The sequence below is a fragment of the Elephas maximus genome, chromosome 21, assembly GCF_024166365.1.
Source record: "Elephas maximus indicus isolate mEleMax1 chromosome 21, mEleMax1 primary haplotype, whole genome shotgun sequence".
In the NCBI taxonomy this organism is placed as follows: domain Eukaryota; kingdom Metazoa; phylum Chordata; class Mammalia; order Proboscidea; family Elephantidae; genus Elephas; species Elephas maximus.
Genome location: NC_064839.1, coordinates 69,457,280 through 69,481,228, shown reverse-complemented (window position 1 = coordinate 69,481,228; position 23,949 = coordinate 69,457,280). Strand labels below are relative to the sequence as shown.

Below are 23,949 nucleotides of genomic sequence, written 5' to 3'. Positions count from 1 at the left end.
GCGCTGTGCCACGAGGGCTCCTACGCAGGTACAGGAGTCAGAATTTCAACACATGTGTTTTGGAAGACACAATTCAGTCTATAACATGCACTGAAAATAGAAAAGAATTTACGGGAGAATAGGCATAGGGCCAGACCACTCCAAACTCAGGGAACTTGGAAAACCAGTGCCCTAACGAAAACATCGACCAGCACAGTTAAAGTCACCACTGACATGTGCACTCAGCATCACGGTTCATCCTGTACAGCTTTAAAGCCCAGGAGGCCTGTGTTTTCTTTTTTGAGAAGCAGGTACTTGGAGACAGCTGCTTCTCATATAGACCAGCTTCACCATGATTAAAAGTACCATCCAGGGATGGCCTTTTTCATTAATCAATTTTCTTTACCAGAGGGGAAGATGGCTTTTTTGGCTTTTTGTCTGCACTTCCAGCTTTCCCAAACAGCATAACAGAGTGGACAGTGTATTGGCTCTTAAAGCCTCTAAACCCACCACTTCCTACACTAAAGAGAAACACACTGCAGGATTGCCAGCTTTGGCTCCTGAAGGTCTTCACGTACAGTTCCGGCTGTCTCTCTGATTGTGAGAAACCCTGCCCCTGATAGCTTCCAAACACTAACATGTGGGGGAAATCTATGAACTACCAGAACTTCCACACTGAACTGGTACATCTTCCTATTGTGTGTACCTTCCAAACACACAAGAGTTAATCTGCATTAAAGAAACACAGGCTGAAGTAAACAGGCTGCATTTAATGGTCCTGGCTGCATCTAATAGTCTAAGCTGCTTAACCATCAAGGGCCTCATGCCAGCCCGCTAAGGGAGGGGCTTTCCTTCAACACCCACAGTGCTCTCTGGCAGGTCGGGGTATACTGTCAGAGGCCCTTTTTTGCGAGGAATTGATCATCTTTTAGCAGAGGACAATGACTAGCCATCGGTGTAGTCTGGATGGGGTCATACAGACCCATCACATCTACTGGGGATAGAAACTGGGCAAAGTACTGAAATACACATACATACACATGATTCACATATGTATGAGTATATACGATTTATATATTATTCTAATAATAGGTTTTAACCTCTCATGAGCAGCTCCTTAGGGCTTTAGTTAGCTCTAACTAAAACCTATGGCTTATAATTTGTGGAACCAAATTAAAAATATATATTTTATATATTCTAAACAACTTGGTAGGCATCAAAGACAGCCTTTAGCATAGATAAAGAAAAAAGCTCACAATCACAATTCATCTTTAATAAAATTACCAAAACCAAACCTACTGCCCTTGAGTTGGTTATGACTCATAGCGATTTGAAGGACAGAGCAGAACTACCCCACAATGTATCCAAGGCTACAGGTCTTTAAGGAAGCAGACTGCCATATCTTTCTCCCATGGAGCGGCTGGTGGGTTTGAACCACCAACCTTTTGGTTAGCAGTGGAGCGCTTGATGAGGGCCTAGAGTATAAAAACCAAGTACTTATTTTGGAACCAGGTAAGAAAAGAATGGTCTGGTGTATGAGGCATGAAGGTAAATGCAAAGTATCTTTAAAAAAAAAAAAAAGCCTCTGTTTCCCATAGGCAAGCTTAAAGAAGTTATTAACAATTATCATATTAACATTTGCATAGCTCTTAGAATTTTCAAAGCACTTTTACATCTATTATTTCTCTTTGTAAATGCAACTAAGATAGCTTCCTACAAAACAGAAGTGCAAGAGGTGTGTAGGTGGGAGGAAAGGTTAAACATTAGAAGCAGATGAAATTGCTCAACGAGTCAAAATATTTAATTCATTTGTTTAAAACAAAATAGCTTGGATTATCTACCTCTGATTGTCTGCTTTCTTGGGCAGAAAAAGGGCAAGAATAATTTTCATGTTTGCATCAACAGTTCATGGTAAAGAAAATAAAATCCTGAACTTTATGAGAAGAAAACCTAGCACATCCACAAACAGATCTTGCCAACTCTCCTTGCGAACAGGCTCCTTGGCCTGACTGGCTCTGCCTGAATTCACCTAGTGCCGGCAGCTAACTGGTTCAGGTCACAGAGCTTTGGGCAAAGTGGGCTTGTCCCAGCTCAACCGCCCTATGCTGCTGAGGGCGCCATTCTTCTTTACGTTACTGAGTTTCAAAGCCTTGGAACTATCTTTAATTCCTCTTTCCACTCAATCAGCTGCCAAGGCCTACTGACTGATTCTTCTGTTCTCTTACTTTGAGCCCCCTTTTTTGGTTCGGTGGGTTTGAATCTGCACCTTTCAGTTAGCAGCTGAGCACTTAACCACTGTGCCACCAGGGCTCCTTACATTCAGTACAGACTTTGTGAACGGCACCGAAGTCTTCCAAACATGACACTGCCTATCACCAGCTCTGTTTCTCCATACACTCTTTCAGATCCAAGTAAACTATGCCACTAGCCTTCCTCCTAGCCAACGTCTATCGTCATTTCTTCTACCTTCGCACCATCTTCCCAGAAAAACCCTGCTCATCCTTCAGGCTTCATGCCCAGAATCCCCTCCACAAATCCTTTCTGACTCCCCTGTAATATGACGTGGCCCCTCACTCCTCTGAACCACATCCTTCTGCTCACACCTTTCATATGGCTCCAGACTCTGCTTTAGATCATGGTCTTCTTTCCTTTCTCCCTGGGGTAAATGGTAAGCTTCTTGAAGGCAGGGACTATATTTTCACATTGTTACATCCCCTAGTGCAGCTAGCACAGCGCCTTCCTTGTACATTGGAGGCAATCAGTTAATGTCTGTCAAGCTGTGAGGAAAATCATACATGTTTTTTTATAGAAAACAAGCATGAAGGCAGGTGCAGACATTCGTGGCTCAAATCTCTACAAAATGAAGTAGGCATCCGGCTCACTCAAAATACGGTTACTCACCCTTTTAACAAGCAATCAACAGCCAGTAAATTACTCAGTGAGTGTAATTCAAAGCGACAACATACATAAGTATGAGTCATGCTGGCAGCTGGGCAGTTCTGTCCTGCTTCTAGGGCAGAGACATTCATCTGAGAAGACTCTACGGAGCAGCCACAAGGAGCAAGTTAACCACAGTGTCAGATGTCATGGCGGGACAAACAGTGCAAAGCTTGGCTTCTAAGTTTTGCAGATGGCCCATTCATATGGCTGACCGAGGCAAGAGAACAAAGCTGGTAAGACCTGTACTCCCAAGCTGCAGAAAGCCAGGAACACCCAGCCAGTCCCTGATGGGCTCTGCAGCACATTCTCCGTGAGGCATGCATGTGTGTGTGTGATACGGATGTGTGGTATGTTTGCCAGTAAAACCAGAAGAGTGCCAATATGCATATTATATACTATGTAATATACATATTTTTTTAATATTTAGGGGGTGTCTTATTTATTGTTGGCTTTTTAAAGAGAGAATTCTTAAGATTATACACATTCAAACTTATGAATAACACTAAAAATTATTTTTTCAATTATACTTCAGATGAAGGTTTACGGAGCAAAAAATGTTTCTTGTTAAACAATTAATACACATATTGTTTCGTGACATTGGTTGCCAACCCCATGACATGTCACCACTCTCCTCTTCTTAACCTCAGGTTCCCCACTGCCAGCTTTCCTGCTCCCTCCTGTCTTCTCATCCTTGCCCCTGGGCTGGTGTGCCCATTTAATCTTGTTTTGTTTTATGGACCTGTCTAATCTTTGGCTGAAGGGTGAGCCTCAGGAGTGACTTCAGTACTGAGGGTATCCGGGGGTGAAAAATTATTTGTTATATTCCACATTTTCAGGAACCCTGGTGGTGCAGTTGTTAAGCACTCAGCTGATAACTGAAAAGGTTGGCAGTTTGAACCAGCCAGCCACTTCATGGAACAAAGACGTGGCAGTCTGCTTCCGTAAAGATTACAGCCTTGGAAACACTATGGGCCAGTTCTACTCTGTCCTACAGGGTGGCTATGAGTCAAAATCAACTAGACAGTAATGGTTTATACTCTAAAGTATTTAAAGAGTAATAAAATCTATCTCATTTTTCAAGAAGTAGTGAGAAAGAATCCAGTTTTTAAAAGTCCCTGAGAGCTATTATGTTTGAGGATTTTGGAGTATTTTACCAAAAAAAAAAAAAAGTTTTCTCTCTAGTATAGGATTTTAAAGAGGGGTTTAAGGAGTATTTGCTCAGATAGCCTCAGGTACTTTTATGGAGACACAATACTTAGAGAAATGATGGAGAGAGACATGCAACATCCTATTTCTAGGTACCGCTTCAGCTGTGCAGGAGAAAAGAACACGAAAAGGATTGGCTTATGGAAGGCATGAAAGAAGGAAGAAAGAAAATAAGGGGAAAAAAAAAAGAAGGCAAGGGAAGGGAAGGGGGAGAAGGGTGAGGTGAAAGACAGAGAGACAGGGAGAAGGAAAGATCTCAGGAAAGACTGCAGGAGAACAAGGAGGATTCAGAGAGGAGGTTCAGATGTCAACAGGTGTGTCTAAAATTTTCAGAGGAGAGATGACGGCTCCGCCATCATGGAAGGTGTGGGTAGAAGCGAGGTGATATACGTAAGGCAGAGTGTGACATTTAAGTTTTCCAGAGAATGATAGGGAAAAGACATTTAAGTTTTCCAGAGAATGATAGGGAACACTGAAGTTAAACAGTAACTGAAAACATTCAGATTTTGATAAGAAGATATGTGGCCCAAAGGAACTACCACAGCAATAAAAGCGGTCAATAACCCTTAACTTTCAAACCACCAGGCCCGTGATAGACACTTTTGGCCTACTACGTCATTCAATTCTAATGCCAGTCCTGAGAGAAGGGTATTATTAGACTCAGTTTAAGGATTAAGTAACTCAGAGTTAGGGAAGTTAAATAGCTGGCCTAAGATAGCAAATCTGGCAATGAAGCCAAGGCACAAACTCTGGCAGGCTCCATTCATTCATTCTGTCATTCATTCTCTTAATAGATGTTTACTGAGCAGGTACTACTGAGCTCCTAGGCGATATACTGTGAGTACTGTGAAGAAAACAGACGTAGTCCTTGCTCTTAGGAGCTTATCATCTAGTGAGAAAGACAGCCAACAGCCAACTAAATAAAACACTATCTAATTACACAATTTGATAAATGCTATTTTTTTTTTTTATGAATGAAATGGTCATCGAACAGTAATAGTGAAGCAAGGCATTACCAAATTAGACAGCATGCTTACGGAGATTTAACTGAGACTTACAGGATGGGGAGGGGCCAGCCAAAAGAAGAATGGAAAAGAATTCACAGAAGAGGGAAGAGCACCTGCAAAAGGAGCTGAGAAGAGACCAGCACAGCCATGGCACTGTGGACATGGAGTACAGCAGCAAGAGGAGGTTGGCAAGGCAGGGAAGTCAGAGCATGGAGACCACTGAAGGCTAGCAGTCCGAGCTTTGTTTTATGTGCAATGAGAAGGAACAGAATGGTTTTAGATAGGCTAGATTTGTGTTTTTAAAAGATCACACTGACTTCTGCCTGAGTAACAGGAGGCAGGAGGCAAGCGTAGAAATGGAGAGAGCAGTGGGAGGCTCTTGCTGGATTCCAAGAGAGATGAGTACAGCTATTTGGACTCGGGGGGTGGTGGTGCAGATGAAAGAAATGGACTGATCTGAGATATATTTTAGTGGTGGAGACAAGAGGCCTTGCTGATAGACTGGACATGAGGGGTGATGGAGAGGGAGACACGGAGCACAATTCTAAAACCTGTGCACTGCTCTGTACCTTGTATGTCACTGGATTTTCTTATTACAGTTCTTAGCATATTTCTTACATCAAAAAACTAGCTAGATTTACATTGGAGTTTTATAAACAGTTCACGTGCTCAATATTCAGAAGCTTTCCACACCGCTAAGCTCGTGCTCTGTGTACCCATATTGTTCAGGAAGAGACACACCTTGAGCTGTGGTGTGGTGGAAGGACAAGAGGCTTTCAAGCCAAACCACGTACAGTTGAATTGCAGCTTTGCCATTTAGCTGCATGAAGGCAGATACATCACAACTTTCTGAGCCCCAGACTTGAGATACGTAGGTGGTAACTCTCAGTTTGGTTGTGAGAATGAACTAAGATGGTTTATACTAAGTCCTGGCATGTAGTAGGAAGTCCATAAATGTTAGGCTCTTTCTCCCTTTCCCCTCCCTTCCCCCCATTACAGTGATGAGAATGCCACCAATAGCTTCTCAAAGTTACCTTTTGCAACAGAGGATCAGTAGGATTATTGAGTAGTATATATATATATATTTTTTTATATTTAGTATATGACCAGGACAATAAGCCTGGTACACACTCCTGATGAAGCACCAAAGATTCTGTTATAGATTCTAAAGGATACTCACAAGGTAGTGCTAACCATAAGAGCCACCACGGCCCCTTGGCTAGTAGAGTTGTCAGATAAAATACAGGATATTCAGTTAAATTTGAACTTCAGATAAAAAACAAATAGGTTCTGTTTGTTTGTTTTTAAATGTAAGGATACCCCCATGCAACATCTGGGATATATCTGTGCTAAAATTTCTTTTTTTTCAGTATAAGTATACCCCATACAACATTTGGGACATATATTAAAATTTATTTTGGTGTTTATCTGAATTTCAAATTTAACTAGGTATCCTGTATTTTTAATTGCTAAATCTGGCAACCTTATGACTAGGAAAGTTTCTGCTTCAATTAAGAATAAATTACACCAAGATTCTTCCTCCACAGCCCCTTGAGATACTCTTTCTCTTCTCTGTGTGACAAGAGGTTATGCCTCTCACCAGCATGGTTCTATATTTCCACTCCTACTGTCTTTGCACATTTCATTCATCTCCTCTCACCTCTACCAATAAATACATGAATGCAAAAAATCTACTGAATAGCACTATATTAAGCATGGAATTTTACTGAGTGGTCAGGAAGCAAGCTGGTATGTATGTGAGCTGTGCTAACCTTTCAAAATGAAGATTATGTGGATAATACATCATCAGGAATACCTTTAGAGAGTTTTCTAGTGGTGGTGAATTAACTCTCCATCCAGATTAATGGAAGCTCTTTAGATCCTATGGCAGTAGAACCGGTTATTGAATAAACAGAAAGAGAAAAGCTTTGAGTTCATTCAACAATTACCATCTATCAAAAGGTAAGAGTTGGAAATCCTTCATATTAAGATAAAACTATATGAAAAGAATTAGAAGGTTCAGGCCAGGGTTTTATCTGGTTGAGTGCTCCTTTCACGTATACTGAAGCATTTCAATTTCCAGTTTTGGTATTGAAGGAAAAAAAATAAAGAAAGCGAAAATCCCTAGTTAACTATATAAGAGACATCTAGAGCAGGGTTACTATTTGTTATTGTTCTACAAGATAAGAAGCTTGCTCCAGGATGAAACTCAACACATGAAGAAAGCCTTGCTATTAAATAGCTTGTCAGCCGAACTAGACAGTGTTTAATGGTGTTGCTGATTCACATTCTGGTTCAAGCTCTTTTTCTCATTGTGGACTGGTAACAACACTGCACAGATCAGCCCAGTCTAGGGACCACATTTGGGGTAGCACTGATGTAGAAGACTTAGGCTTCTATATATGTGGTGCCTATATACTGTGATGGCATAAAAGGAAACCTTATCCTTCTGACCAGTTGCTGACCACAGATCCTCTTATTTCCTTGAAATAAAGGCATATGTATTTTCTCCATTCTAACAATGTGTAACTGAACATAAATATCTATCGAAATAATAATTGCCCCAATTTTAGAAAGGAGAGGATGTATGCTTACTCTTCTTGACGCAAGTCATTGACGCTGCGGTCCAGTGAGATCATGTCACTTGCCACCATGTTAAATCCAAACTCTTTAATGCTGGCTTGAACAGCAGGTTTGAATTCTGGTCCCAAAACCAATGGCTTGGCTTTCTCTCCAGGGCCACCAACCACTCCGTGAGGCTCCGGTTCTTTAGGTTCAAAGTTACCGAGGATCCCTGGGCGTAGCACAGGATCATGGTAGGTGAATGTCTGAGGCTTAAATGTGAGATACTGCCTCTGCATTATGTCTTTCTGGGAATCTCCGCCAGCATGGTGTTCTTGTTCATTTTTGGCCTTGTTTTTTCTTCTAATAGACTCTAAATCCACTTCTACTCCTTCAACATGAGGCCATGGTACCACAGGTTTGAATCTGTCATCCCCGGGAGCTAATCCATTGCCTCCTCGGTTAGGCATGGGGTTATTGACATCTCTGTCTTCCTATATAAAAGGGAGGGGGATATACAATGAGTACATGAAAGTAAACCACCACAGCAGAGCTTATGATACCAATTTTTACGTTAAAAAACAAAGACGCTGAGGTAATAATAAAATGGTTTAAAATGTGAAATAAAATCAGGCCATTAATCAGGACGTCCTATTAGCAATACCAAGAAATAGGCTATTTCCTTACCTTACCATTCCAAAATAAATGAAATGACACATTTTTTACTTTTTTCCTTTATAAATCTAACAATGATTTGTTAATAAAGCAAACTGTTACAGGTCAGAGCAGTGAGGGTCTAGAATCTTTCATTAAAATACACTTAAAAATAGGTCATGTTGTACAGTGTGTGGTTTTCCCAGTCAACCTGTGTATGAAAAATGTTAACTGTCAATGATACAGCAATACGGCGGCAGTGGTGTTAGCTGTCAGGCATCGGTAGCTGGCTCTGTGCCTCAGATGACAGAGGAACAAGGTGAGATGTGCACTCACTGGTCCCAATTCAGTATTTTCTACTCAGTGAGAGCTTAGCTGAATTTAGAACTATAAAAAAATTAAAAAAAAAAAAATTTTTTTTTTTTTTAAATAACTGTAATCAGATCAGCTATCTTTTAAACCATATCTAATACCTACTATTATGGGTTGAATGTGTTCCCTTCCAAAATATGTTCGTGTCCTAAGACTTGGTACCTGTGAACGTGACCTTCTCTGGGAATGGTGTCCTTGCAGATTTAATTAGTTAATTAGAGGGCATGCAGGAGAAGGTGGGCCCTAATCCAATGTGACTAATGTTCTTTTAAGAAGAGAAGGGACACAGAGAGACACACACAGAGGAAAGATGGCCGTGTGAAGATGGAGGCAGAGACTGGGGCCAAGCAACACCTGGGGCTACCAGAAGCAAGAAGAGACAAGGAAGGATCTTCCACTACAGCCTTTAGAGACAACATGCGTTATGGACTGAATTGTGTCCCCACCCCGCAAAACATAAGTTGAAATTCTAACCCCTGTACCTGTGAATATGACCCTATTTGGGAACAGTGGGCTTTTCTGTTATGTTAATGAGCCCATACAAGAGTAGGGTGGGTCCTAAACCTAAACCTAACCTGTCAGTTTGTAGTACTGTGGTGGTTTGCGTGTGCTATGATTCTGGAAGTTATACAATGATATTTCCAGTGGCAGCAGGGTCACTCATGGTGGACAGGTTTCAGCAGAGCTTCCAGGGTACAAGGCAGACTAGGAAGAAAGACCTGGCAATCTACTTTCAATAACGAGCCAAAGATAACTTGGAGCAGGACCAGGTAACGTTTCATTCTGTTATACATAAGGTTGCCGTGAGTCAGAGCCAACTTAATAGCAACTGACAGTAACAATAACAAACCTGGTAGTCACTTCTGAATGGTGTCTTATAAAGGGGAGCACGAACAGAGAAAGACAGACACACACAGGAGGAGGAGACCAGGTGAGAAACCATCTACAAGCCGACCAATGCCAAAGAATACCCAGGGCTGCCAACAAGGCGGGATCCTCCACTAAGGCCAATGTCCTCATTTGGACTTCTAGCCTCTAGAACTGTGAGGACGGAAATTTCTGTTCTTTAAAACGCCTACTTTGTGGTCTTTTTTGTTACAACAGCACTGAAGAACTAAGACAGCACAGCCCTGCTGACACCTTCAATTCAGACTTCCAGCCTCCAGAGCTGTGAGAGGAAAAACATCTGTCGTTTTAAGCCACCCAGTTTGTGGTACTTGGTTTTGGCAGCCCTAGCAAACTCATATGCCTAGTTTGCCCCATTCCAGAGGGGGCATAAGTAAATACAGATTCTGCGTGTGGGGTATTTGGTAAGGGATGCCTCTCTCTTCTGTCTGGACCCTAACTCATCACCAGGCAGACCTTTCAGACAGAAATCCTCAGTGTTTTTGCTTCTGACGTACTAGATGTGAACCATTTGGCTAAACTAGTACCACTGCTTGCACGGGGCAGTGTTTCTCAACATTAGCATCACCTTGGTGGCTTTAAAAAATACTCTACCCTGAGAAACTCTGATCTAATTGGTCTGGGCAACTGGAGTTTTAAAAGCTCCCCAGGTGATTTTAATATGCATCCAAGCTTAAGGGCCACTGGCTATAATCAGACAAGGGGATTAGGGAGTGTGCATAGCTGGGCAAGAGGCAAGGTGAACTAGAGCAACTACGAAATAGGCTAACTGGTCTGCCACTTCACTGCACACCAAGACTACACGGTTCCTTATGAGATTAATAACAGAATTAGCACCATCTAACCAAAATGTTTCTAAAGTGTTAGAACTATCCTTAAAAGCAAGGTTATAGAAATAAGGCTCCAGGTGTGATGCTGATGTGTGGGTTGTTACTGACACAAACAAACAAACAAAAACCAAAAAACAGGTGCTGTAGTTTATTTAGAGACAAAAATCTCTACCAAAAAACCAGTTAATTCAGGTTTTAATTTACTTGAGGTTGAAGTTTTGGTAACAGATGGCTAAAGAAGGATTGATTTTAGAGAGTTCTAGAAATAATTTTAAAACATCTATTTATTTAGGAATATAAGCATATGACACAAAATTCCAAGGGTGCAAAAGGGGATATAATGAAAAGCAAGTTTTCCTGCCTTCTCTTCTGTAGTGACAACCACAGCTACCAACTTCTTGTGAACCCTTCTGGAGATGTTATATGCATTTATTAACACATATGCATGTATATGGAAGCCCTGGTGGCATAGTGGTTAAGAGCTACAGCTGCTAACCAGAAAGGTCGGCAGTTCGAATCCACCAGGCACTCCTTGGAAACCATATGGGGCAGCTCTACTCTGTCCTATAGGGTCGCTATGAGTCGGAATCGACTCGGCAGAAACGGGTTCGGTTTTTTGGCTTATGCATGTATATAACAAGAGAATTCTTAACGGATTCAAACTTCATGAGTATCTTCCTCCAAAAGTTGTTATCTGTTGACTTCAGGGTTCTTTGCCCAATCTTTAATTGTTGATGTCCCTTAGGATTCTGTTAGAAGCCTTCTCGTCAATCCACCCTCATCCAAGGTTATCTCATTCTCTTCCAAGTTCAGTGACCAGTTACAGACTGATAATTCCTACATTCATTCTATAGCCCACATCACAATTCTGATCTCCAGATCTTATAATCAACTGTTTCCTGAACTCTTGTACTTATATATCCCTGGTATCTAAATTTAACATACACAAAACTGAATTTATCATATACCCCATATCCCAAACTTGAATGGATGACTGTCAACCCTGTCTCTGGGACTGGAACCATTACTCACTCAATTGATCAGGCCCAAAATCTGCATGTTATCCTCAACTTCTTGCTGTCTTTTATCAACCCTTCTGACATCCAATCAATCACTAATTCCTATCAATTTTCATCACCTCTGTAGCTCCTGAATCTGGACATTTCTATTTCCCTCACTGTCATTGCCTTAGTTCAGGCCACCCTCACCTCTTGACAGGATTACTACAATAGTATAATAATACTGACAACTGCAAACACTGTGTTCTAAGTGCTTTGCATATATTAATTTATTTAATCTCATAAATTAGGTACTATGGTGAGTGGCATCTGGGGTCTTAAAACCTTGTGAGTGGCCATCTAAGATGCATCAATTAGTCCCAACCCATCTGAAGCAAAGGAGAATAAAGAACACCAAAGACACAAGGAAAATATTAGCCCAAGAAACAAAAAGGGTTACATAAACCAGAGACTCCATTAGCCTGAGACCAGAAGAACGAGACGGTCTCTGGCTACCACCCATGACTGCCCTGACAGGGATCACAACAGAGAGTCCCTGATAGAGCAGGAGAAAAATGAGGTGCAGAACTCAAATTCATATAAAAAGACCAGACTTAATGGTCTGACTGAGAATGGTGTAATCCTCGAAGCCATGCCCTGCCCTGCCCTGTCCTGCCACACTGTCCCGCCCCCCGCCCCAACACTCCGTTAACCCAGAGCTAAAACCATTCCTGAAGCCCACTCTTTAGACAAAGATTAGACTGGACTATAAAACACAATACTCGTGAGGGTGTGCTTGTTAGTTAAAGCAGATACACAAGACCAAATGGGCGGTTCCTGTCTGGAGGCAGGATGAGAAGGCAGAAAGGGGCAGGAGCTGGTTGAATAGACATTATAGGGATTGCCCATTGTCACACTATAGGGATTGCAACTAGTGTCACATAACAATATATCTCTAAATTTTTGTCTAGAAATCAACCTGAGCTGTAAACTTTAACCTAAAGCTCACAAGAACATGGACAAAAGAGTCCATGTTCTTAACTACTATACTTTAAAGCTTCTTACCCTAATATGTGTACTTATTGCTTCCCTTTACTATTTTTTCCTAGATAGTAGCCAGGGTGACTTTTCTAAATTTTCTAAAATTCAAACATGAACATACTACTTTCCCCACTTAAAACATTCTACTGGTGGCCCATTGTTCTCAGGACAGCTTATGTTCCATTTACTTCTCCACCATTACCCAGGGGTCAGCTAACTTTTCTGTAAAGGGCCAAACAGCATTTTGGGCATTGCAGACAAAAGGGTCTCTGTCACAGTTACTCAAGTCTACTGTTGATGTGCATGGCTGTATTTCAATAAAGTTTTATTTATAAAAAGAGGAAGTGGGCTGGATTTGGCCCACAAGCTGTATGCCATAGTTGCTGACACCTGCACTACGCTGCAAGTTCCATGAAAGGGCAAGGGCCATGTCTATTCAATGCACCATTGCACTACCAACACTTAGCCTGGCATGCAGTAATTCCTCAAAAAATATTTATGAAATAAATAAATGAATGAATGAATTCTAAAATATCCGCTTTGCTCATGAGAGATACTTTGAGAAGAAAAGGGAAGACAGAGAATGGAGAATAAGAAATGGGAGAGAGGGGTTTGGATCCGATAGAACCTTTCTGGTAATACCTTATGAATTCAGCAAGACAACAGGACACATACTTTTATATTCTCTGCCCAGGATTGTGCTCTTAATAATGCTGTATAACAGTCATAAATCTGAAGGCAAAACTAAATATAAGAATTGTCTGTGTAACCTCAAGTCAATTAAGAATAATCATGTCAAATTGTAATGTTACACGAGTTAAAGAATGGCTATAAAGCAGTGTAATACTTAACTCCCCTGAGAAGGAAACCTAAGTACTCCTTTCTGAGAGTGCATGAGAGTCAACAGATGCCTTTATGACTCACTGGTACTTCCATACCTTCATAAGCATCAGCTGATTAACTGTACAGCCAAAATCAATGGATCACTCTTGACTAGAAATGGAAAAGGGAATCAGGATATAATCTTCCAAGATCAGCATGTTCATATAGGTGGAAATGTACCAAAAAATATATCCATTTATCATCAGATAGTAATTACAGATTATTAGATCAGGTCAGACTATTCGTTATCCACTTTACACCTTATAAAGCCATATATATAAGTCCTACATTATGTATAATATTTTTCCAAGATGGTCATGCCTTGGTAGAAATGATATGAATCCAAAGGGGTTTAGGAAAATGGTCCTAAGAGCAAATGAAAGCAACACAGACTTGTTTGGATTTGAAATCATGGGTAAACACTAGAAAACTAAGCTCTTAATGAAGAGTTTATATATAGTCACACGATCTCTTGAGAAACTATTATTTAGCTGTAGGCAATGGCCACTGCTGAACAATACGCACACTATTTGCTTATCATGCTTCCTGAGCCACAGAACTTAAAAGCATAAGAAGCCAAATTTCAGTTGATGATTTAAAAACCCTCTGGATCAACAGCATCTTAAATTAGAAAAATCACATGAACATCCTTCCTCTACCTACACTTACTTACCTAGAAGGAGCAGAAGAAACGGGGCAAAGAGGGCAGGACAGGAGGTGCTAAAAATAAAGCATGCACCCAAATTCAGAAAAAGTAGGGTGTCCATCTAGGCTCACCAACATGTGGCAGAGCAAGAGTGGCAGTATGGGGTGCCCTGGCCTCAGTACCCTTGTTTCTCTCTGGTTAACTAATATGGATTCTAAGCTAATCCTTCCCCTGCTGCCATTTTGTGCTGGCTGAACACCATCAAGGCTTGCTCCTTTTCAGAGCACTGAGAGTTAACTGCATTGGGAGTCAGTGACCCTGTTGGGCATGGGGGGAAAGGTGAGGGCCAAGTAATTTGTTGAGCTTAATTGTGGTTTGGGAAACCCTGGTGGCATAGGGCTTAAGAGCTATGGCTGCTAACCAAAAGGTCAGCAGTGCAAATCCACCAGGGGCTCCTTGGAAACTCTATGGGGCAGTTCTACTCTGTCCTATAAGGGTCACTATGAGTCAGAATCAACTCAACGGCAGTGGGTTCGGTTTGGTTTTGAATCATGGCTTAATTTGGGTATACTCAAGATCAAACAGAGACCTTACAAGCCCTTGAATGTCTAGGATGTCATCCCTTATGAGAAAGAACTTTATTCCAAGTACATCTTAAGACTGGTAAACTAGGAAGAGATGTAAGGTCACTATCCAAGGGCAATGGTGGTGTAGTGGTTAAGAGCTACAGCTGCTAACCAAAAGGTCAGCAGTTCAAATCTATCAGCCGCTCCTTGGAAATCCTATGGGGCAGTTCTACTCTTTCCTATAAGGCTGCTATAAGTCAGAATCGACTCAATACCAGTGGCCTTGGTTTTATTCTTTGTATCCAAGGGCAATGCCTCTCTTACCAACTAGGGCAGAACTGAAAATGGTGAAAGCCATGTCTTTAGGTAACCAAAACCAAATCTTCACTACCATTGAGTTGATTCCGACTCATAGTGACCCTACAGGACAGGGTACAACTTCCTCTATGGGGTTCCCAAGGCTATCTTTAAGGAAGCAACTGCCACATCTTTCTCCTGTGGAACAGCTAGCAGGTTCAAACCATCAACATTTCAGTTAGCGGCTGAGTGCTTTAACCACTGTGCCACGAGGGCTCCCATCTTTAGGTACCTTCTTGTAAATACAGAACTTCTACGTAAGCTCTAGGTGTGGCTCACAGTAGGGTGCACAAGTAAAGTATGACTTTCTGCTAAGAAGAATTATTTGCTGAAAGAAACAGACTAATTTTTAGGAGGGATTCCTTTTTTTTTTTTTAAGAACCAGACCAGCACACAAACCAAAAGATACCAGAATGGAGACAACAGCACGGCTGGTATCACAGTCACTGTGGTACCAAAAAGGAATTCAGGTCAGCAGTTGTTGTACCATACATTAGACTGTGGTAGGGTAACCACTAGTCCAAGTTGGAGTAACATACAGTAAACCACTTTGATCCAAACTTACCTTAGGGACTGAAATGCTGACACTCTGGCCTGTGGAGATGTACCTATTGCATAAAAGCTAATGGTTACTCCTTTTCTTTCAAAACTTCCATCTGCTACAATTACAAGTGCTTAGGTGGGTGCTGCAGTTTTAACTGCGAACTAGAAAGATATTACCAGGTTTCTGATGAATCAAAATGTCACTCCTCCTTAACCAGATAAGCAAAATTCCAAGTCCAGTTTTACAGAACAGACCTATAAAATATATAATATGGGCCTATGGGTTTTTTTCTCGGTTATCCTGTACTATACTGAATAAAACTAAAATTAATAGATATCCTCCTAAAATATGGCTATATCATATTTTTGAACACTAAATCATCTAAATAAAAAGGAGATTTCCATTACAAAACAGCCTCCCAATAAATATCATAGTTGTGTGAATAGTTAACTAGTATTTGCAGATTTGAATTTTCATATACACAATTTGGTGTTTTTAAAAGAGGTACCCACCTACATTACCATTTTCTGAAGATCTCTGTGTATCTCGCAGAATGATCATGGTCAACACAGACTATCTAGATATGGCAAGTTTTAAGTCTTGGGTTCTTTCCCTCCAGTTTAACACAAGAAGAGTTGTTTCTTCCCCATCATCATTAGGATGAGATAATGTTGTGATTTGCCAGACTTAAATACACCTACTCCTCACTTATTGACTGTCTCGTTATCCGACATTTTCCATTTACAACAATAGTGAAAAATCTACTACCCAACTGCTTGGCACATTAATGAGGTACATCTGGCATTAATGAATGCTGATATGCAAGGCAAGAGTAACACTGGCTGTGATGGTTAAGGTTATCTCTCAACTTGACTGGGGCATGATTCTTAGTGGTTTAGTGGTTATGTAACTATGTAATTTGGCAGTTATGTAATGATGTAGTCATTTTCCATTTTGTGATCTGATGTGATCATCCCCCATTTTCACATAACATCAATATTCGCATAATGACCTGGTCTTTGGAACTTACCATGTCTGTAAGTGAGGAGTGGGTATAATGAGAAATGTACTCAAAATACTATATACTCAGTAGAAATCAACCATTTTTGGGCATTCGACTATTTGTGTTATTGAAGATAACCCCATGATGGTTATCTAAAAATCTACTTCTTCTGAGCGTGAAATGCCTGGAATGAACTCTTAGTATATCCTGGTCCAAGAATCCTTCCTAGTGCCCTCTGGCTGGAGGCCGTGAATTCCCTTTTTAAGCAGAAGGCGAAGGCACCCATAGTCATCCCAGGTGTTTCAAATTCACTCAGGCTTCTTTCTACATGTAAATGATGAAATTTCGGTGCTTAGAGTGGAAAACTCTGCTCCCGTCTCAATATTTTAAAAAAATCATCCAAGAAACCAAACAAGGGTTAAAAAGGTTTCTTCTCACCAGGGCAACTTCTTATTTCAACTTAATATTGTTAAAAATAATGACCCATCAGTACCACATGTTCCACTTCTGGATAATGATTTTCTACTGATGATACCCTAGGTTGTAAATTAGCCAGGGTCCAGTTTTCATGGCCATCTCTATATCAGGTATATACTTCAGAACGTTTATGACACTTAATCTCACTCACATTACTGGACACTGTATATGAGTATACTTTTCTTTTTTGAGGGGGGAGGGAAGCACCCTTTCATTCAGAATTTAGGAAAATCACTTTTCAACTGACAGGAATATTACCTGTATTTCACCAGAATCCAAATTTCACAGACAAGTTTGAATGTCTCCATAGGCTATACATTTACTTAAAGTCTTTCACAGATAATTTTTCCTAAAAAGGAACACTTCTGAAATATAAAAATACTCTACTTTTTAAGTTTGATCTTTTGAATTCTAAATTATTCCAGTGATTGGGTATAGTTTAAAAATATATTTGACAGTAGTGTTACTAAGCATGGGTAATAAGTCCATCCTCAGAACCATATGGTACAATTTTAAACAATTAATCCATCCAAACTAAGGCAGGTATCGAATTGGCTAAAATTATGCTGAAACATACTCTTAAAAAAACCATGTCAATGCATTGTATATTTTAAAGGTATCAAGGTAAATTGTAAATTCCTTACTAATAAAAACTTTCTGTTTTCAGCATATGAAGTAGAATTACAACTGGAAACAGATTTCACACAAAATCTCTCTCTGTATTAACTCTATTATCTCTAACGTTCCATTTTGTGAATGTGAAATTACCATTAAGCACACAGTAGTTCCAGCCAGCAGCTTTAATGGCAAGAGTCACAGCTCCAGGAAACTTCCTCTCACATCTCCTGTGAATATTCGTAAGGCTGCTTTTCCCAAATGGCCTTATCAGTATCTGTTTACATGGTTCTCTCCAGCCAGACTGAGGGCTCTTTGAAGAGCCCCCTACCCCCGCTGCCATAGAGTCAGTTCAGACTCACAGCGACCCTACAGGACAGAGTAGAACTGTCCTCATAGGGTTTTCAAGGAGCAGCTGGTGGATTCAAACTGTTGAAAATTTGGTTAGCAGCCGTAGCTCTTAACCACTACGCCATATTTATCTGTGCATCCCAAGCACCTAGAGCGCAGGAGGTACCCAGGGCATGTCTGTTCATGGACTGAATAAAGGGCGAACACTTAGCGGTGGGTAACCTATTACTATTACTACCTTGCCAAAATAAAAATGACTGGGGCTCCATTATCTTATGCCGCCTCTTGGCTTGGTTTAAACTAGCACTTTGAGAATCCAAATGAGACAACTGAAAACATTACTTTCCCTACAAATCTAAAATTTGAATAATCCTTTTTTTTTTTTTTTTTAGTTTCTTCTCATCTTCAGATTTGGATAAATCATGTCTGCAAGTGCAATTTGGTATTTCATGGAAAACAAGTACTTTATTTAAGAAAAAGTAAATCTGCTAGTGTTAGTCCTCTACTCCAATTTATCTTGGAAACCATTTCTTGCCAAATTTGGTCCTTGTTGCAAAACAGTAATTGACTAGAGATTTTAAATCAGGTCAAAAAAATATCAGGTAATACCTGAGGAGGAACAAATTAAAAGAAGAAACGGGCAATTAAAGGACGTTAATGTCTACAATAGAAAAATAAACAACAAACTGATTATCCTTTTACAAAAAAACTTTTATTCATAGGACTATTTAATGGCCCCGATCAGTTATTCTCATAGACAACCAAGAAGCCTATGAGACACATGAAATTTATCATATTTAGGAAATCCAAATAACTTTTTTCCCAGAGACTTTAAGAAAGATTCATGATTTAGCTCATGAGCTAAATCATATTTCAGAGATTTAAAAAATCTTTCTTATGTGAATATTTTTAACACTAAACCTTTAGTTGCTTTCAAATGAATTTTAAGAATCAAGCATAAGCATTACATGGATGATCAATGAAAAATCTTTTCATGCATATTTCAAAAGATGATGAAGCCATATGTGTCAATTTCTGTGGCAGGAGCTCAGAGGCCAGGGCAATGGCTCTAAGCACAAGCATACCTGTGGCATTTAAAAGGCCCACCTTCCACAGGTAGTGAAGGGCATGTGATGACACCTTCTAGAAACCATGGAAGGCTACAGTTGGCACATCTTAACTCTCCTTTGCTTGGGAACTAAGGAATTACTGAATTTAAAAAAAAAAAAAGAAAGCTCCTAAGTAGCATTTTCATTCTAAAGATAATACATAATATGTTACACAAAATATTTCAGTGAAACTGTCAATATGGTACCTTGTCATCCCTACAAAACAACCTGTCTAAAAATAAGAAAGGTGCTGGGAAAAGAGTGAAGAGAAAAAAACAAAAGCAAAGCAATGAAAAATTATAAAATAAAACCTGTGAAGATTTTTTAAGCACATGAATAATTTATATATGCACATATATTATGTATGCACATGGGGATGGGAAATGTACATTTTAAGTCCAAACAGCTTATAAAAAACCCAGAAACCAAATAGCTTAGTAGGATAAAAATCAGAAATTAACTCTGCTGAATAGGCCCCTCAAAAGAATAAGCACAGCATTGCATCAGGTGGAGAAGAGAAGAACTAAAAATCTGAATTTACTGAAAATAAGGTCACATCTGCTCCTTTCCTGCCCACTCACACAATGTTCTGGAACTTTCTTTCAGCTTGTGCCAGTCAGCACTGCTTCCTTACCTAGAAGAGGTTAGACTCTCTCTTTACTTTCTTTCCTTCATCATCTTAAAAATACTTCAAAAGAGCAATCCCAACATCAACCCCTGGGGACCCCACTGTTAATACTTCCTTATTCTGGGAAGCACTTATTTCTTCCTGTGCTTTGATTCTTATTTCCAATATGACAAGGCCTTTGATAATCTAAGACCAGCCAAAATCCAGCCTACACTTTAATTCCTAATCCTCCCTCCCATCTGGCAATCCCCGTGACACCACATCATGATTGCTAAATCTTCCTGAAGACCTTATGGGAAATTATGTCATCAATAGAATCATCGATAATTCTTACAACACTGAGGAAAAACATTTTATTGAGTGACAGCAGAATGAGGTCAGATGTGGTATTTCTGTTGGGAGAGAATGTTTGTAATACCCTTTTGAAAACGGAAGAGCAATATCCTATTATCCCTCTAGGGGAGAAATTCGAGAATGAATAGGGCACTCCCACATGAAGTGTTAGTACTCTCCGCAGCTGGAAATGCATAAAACAGCTTTTCCTCTAGTGCCTTCTTGCTTTGCCCTGAAGCTTGGCTTTCATAACAGCTCATAAAACTATTGTAATTTGGGGCTTTAGAACACACTAAATTTGATTGGTATAATCGTTTGCAAATCTGGAAAAAAAAATCATCCCAAGAAATAAAATACCTCAAAGTTTTCAGGGCAGAAATACTATCTTAAAGTGTAGAACAACATTTTACTACCATGTCATGACTAGAAATCCATTTTAGGAGGGTGTAACAGGAAAACCTAACTATGTGAGACAGAAAAAATACATTCAAAGTAGATCAAGGTTATTTTTGTAATAAACTTTTTGACATTTTCGTTTTCAACGATCAACAGGCCTGATCTTAAGAGGGAATGCTTATCCAACAATGTGCCATTTGGCATTCAGGTTAGTGTTTGTTTGCATCATTAAAAAATAAAAGGATCGTCCTTTTAGTTATCCAAATATTTACTAAAGGTCTACTCCATGCCAAGAACTACAAAGTGCTAAGTTATAGAAAAAGTGACTTGATCTAGGTTTTGAAAACAGCAGACTCTGCTCCCCAGCACACAGTTGGTAGAGTGTTTGGTAGGAATGGAGGAGAGGATGGGAAATGGGGCTAGGATGGGAAGTGGGGCACAAAAGCATAAAAGAAAGTAGAATGCTAAGGAAACTCCAAATAGTTTGGTATAATGAGTTGCAAGGGCTATATGGTGAGGTAGCAGTAGAAGAGACTTGAGATGCTGGCATGCCTTAGAGTCCCCATAAGAACAGTCAGGAAGTTTAGACTTCATTTTGTCAGAAATGGGAGTCACCAGAGGGGAGCATGACAGATCAGAGCTGAATTTTGGGATGAGTATTCTGAGGGAGAAAATGAATAGGAAGAGAAGCCAAGACATTTTCAGAGGGATAAGAAAACAATCAAAAATAAAATACTATAGAAGCTGATGAGGGAGAGGATTTCAAGAAAGAAGAAGTGGTCAACAGGAATAAAAGCTGTAGGTGTGATGTTATATTAACGAGAATGACAAGTCCTGAAGGTGCAGGCTAGCTAGGGAAGTATGTTAGTCTCCGTTCTGCAGCATGAAGTCATTCATCAGCTCTGGGACACAGCATTGGCAGAGGCCCGAGGAGTGTGGACTTTCAAAGGCCTCAGAATGCCTCACAATGATCTCCTACCCAGCTGTACATGGGGATATTATAGCATTTTGTACTCATCTAGAGTCTAAGAGAGTCCAAGAGGCATTCCTGTGATCCTTTAGTTGTTCTGCCCTTGTCATTCTTTCCTCTGAAATGTTAAAGTGATGGACTCAACAATTCATGTATGCATATATTTATTTATTCATCAAATATTTCTGAAGTATCTACTATGTACTGGGTTACATGCACAAAAACAGACATGGGCCTGTCCTCATGCAGCTTGCATTTCAGTGGAACAGACCAATAATCAAATAATTGCGAAAAAAAGACCAGACTTACTGGTCTGATGGAGACTGAAGAAACCCGAGAGCATGGCACCTGCCCAGCCCAGTGCCCTCAAGTCGATTCCGACTCCTGAACACCCTTTTAACTCAGAACTGAAGTCACTCCTGAGGTTCACCCTTTTGCCATTAGACAGGCCTATAAAACAAACGATAATACATGTAGCTCAACCATGGATACAAGGCTAAATGGGCACACCAGCCCAGGGGCAAGGAGGAGAAGGCAGGAGGGAACAGGAAAGCTGGACAAATGGAAATGGGGAACCCAAGGTGAAGAAGAGGAGAGTGTTGACAAGTCACGGGATTGGCAACCAATGTCACAAAACAGTCTGTGTATTAATTGTTCAATTAGAAACTAATTTGTTCTGTAAACCTTCATCTAAAGCAAAAAAAAAAAAAAAGATCACACAAACATTGTATGGTAAGAGCCTTTAAGGAGGGTTGATATAAACTAGGAAGTTACGGAAGGCTTCCTTGAGAATGAGTACACTGCTGAGCAGAGATCTTAAGAGTGAGAAGTTAATGAGGCAAGCGAAGAGGGAAGAGTATTCCCGGTAGAGAGCAGTGCTGTAAGAAGTCCCTGTAGTGCATGGTTGGAGTGTGAAGAGTTGGGGGCCTGGTGCCAGACGAGTCATCATGAAGACAGGTCGCGACCACATCAAGCAGGGTCTGGTGTATGTGGTAAGGAGTTCCGTCTTAATATGAGAGCAGTGAGAAGCCAGTTGCACCTGGAAGGGAAAGTACGTTTTGAAAGGAACACTTTGGCTGAGGAGTAGAAGAGACTGGAGGGAGTCCAGAGTGGATGAGGAATAGATCAGTTAGTTGCCTGAGAAACGGTCTGTGGTAGCCTGTAAGAGTATCTTGGTGTGTGTGTGTGGGGGGGGGGGGGGGCGGGGAGGAAAAGGGAGTAGGAGAGGGAGGAAGGGAGGAAGAAAAAGAGCAAGCGGTGGATAAATTCCAGGGTTAATTAGGAAGTAAAATCATCAAATGTGATGATGGCCCGGATGTGGGTGGGGAAGAAGAGGGAGGTGTCAGGCTGACTCTACCATTTCTAACTGGTAAAACTTGATGCTGTTCACTGAGAGAAGGGACACTGAAAAAAACAGAATTGAAGATCATGAAGGAAACCCTGGTGGCGTAGTGCTTAAGTGCTATGGCTGCTAACCAAAGGGTCAGCAGTTTGAATCCGCCAGGCGCTCCCTGGAAACTCTATGGGGCAGTTCTCATGAATTCATTTTGGGATATGCTTTCTTTTTGAGTTTGAGGTGCTTCCGAAATACCCAAAAGGAGATGGAAACGTGGACTCTGGATCTCAACAAAGAGCTCTGGGAGGAAGGATGTAAATTTGACAGACATCTTTATGGAGATAATAACTGAAAGATGGATCTGGATGAGACTATCTATGGAGAGATTATAAAGTGAGGAGAGAAGAGGGCCTTGGACCCCACCTTGAGGAATCCAACCCTTAAAAGATTGGTAAAAGAGGGCAAAACTGCCAAGGAGCTAGAGGTCTGGCCCAATATGCAGGAAGAAAACCAAAAAGTGTGTTTAAGACAGAAGGAATGGCAGACAGTGTCTGATGCTGTTTAGAAGCCAGGTGAGATGAGGACTGGGTCTGGTGACGTGAACAGACTGAAAACTTTAGTGAGAGCTGTTTTTGTGGTGTAATGGAGCAAGCCAGAATACATATTTGTAACAAGTTTCTGTGAAGGGAAGAATGGAGATGGAGGGAGAAGTAGCTGGAGCAAGGAGTTTTGTTTTTAATTCAATAGTTTTAAGCACTTTTAAAAGCTAAAGGCATGAGAAAGATTTAATACCTGTGTGAGAGAGAGGGTAACTGAGGGTAGAAAGCTCCTGAGAATGTGGGAGGGGATGTAAGCCAAAGCAGAGATAGAGAAGTGGCCAGGTCTGAAGGAGGACAACCCCTCACTGTATTAGGAGCAATGGAAGGTACTGACACAGGCATGCTCCTCTTCCTCCACCCCACAGGGGGCCTCCAGATCCAAACTCTCATCCCTGCCATCTAAATCGTTCCCACAGTCTCTTCATTTCTGCCTTCCAATCCTTCCCCATTTAAACCTCTCTACATCCTGCCTTTAGGCTTACCTCTGTTAGACACTGCTTTCACGGCACATGTTAGGGATTTAAAAAATAAAAACTTGACAGACTCTACACAGACTTTTAATATACCAGGTTCCAACTCCTCTGCCTGGCATTCGGTGTCACACTCTGTGTACTCACTCCAGCTGTCCTGTTACTCTTTAGT

At 40.7% G+C, this 23,949-nt stretch overlaps 1 protein-coding gene across 2 annotated transcripts in view; it reads right to left on the bottom strand.

Moving 5' to 3' along the window:
* The window catches only part of GALNT7 (polypeptide N-acetylgalactosaminyltransferase 7), a 140,780-nt gene that overhangs the window by 58,688 nt on the left and 58,143 nt on the right, over positions 1-23,949 (bottom strand). For both annotated transcript variants that reach the window (XM_049863576.1, XM_049863575.1), the window contains exon 2: positions 7,728-8,188. In XM_049863576.1, the coding sequence (XP_049719533.1) occupies positions 7,728-8,188 (461 nt within the window). The remainder of the gene's footprint in view (positions 1-7,727; positions 8,189-23,949) is intronic.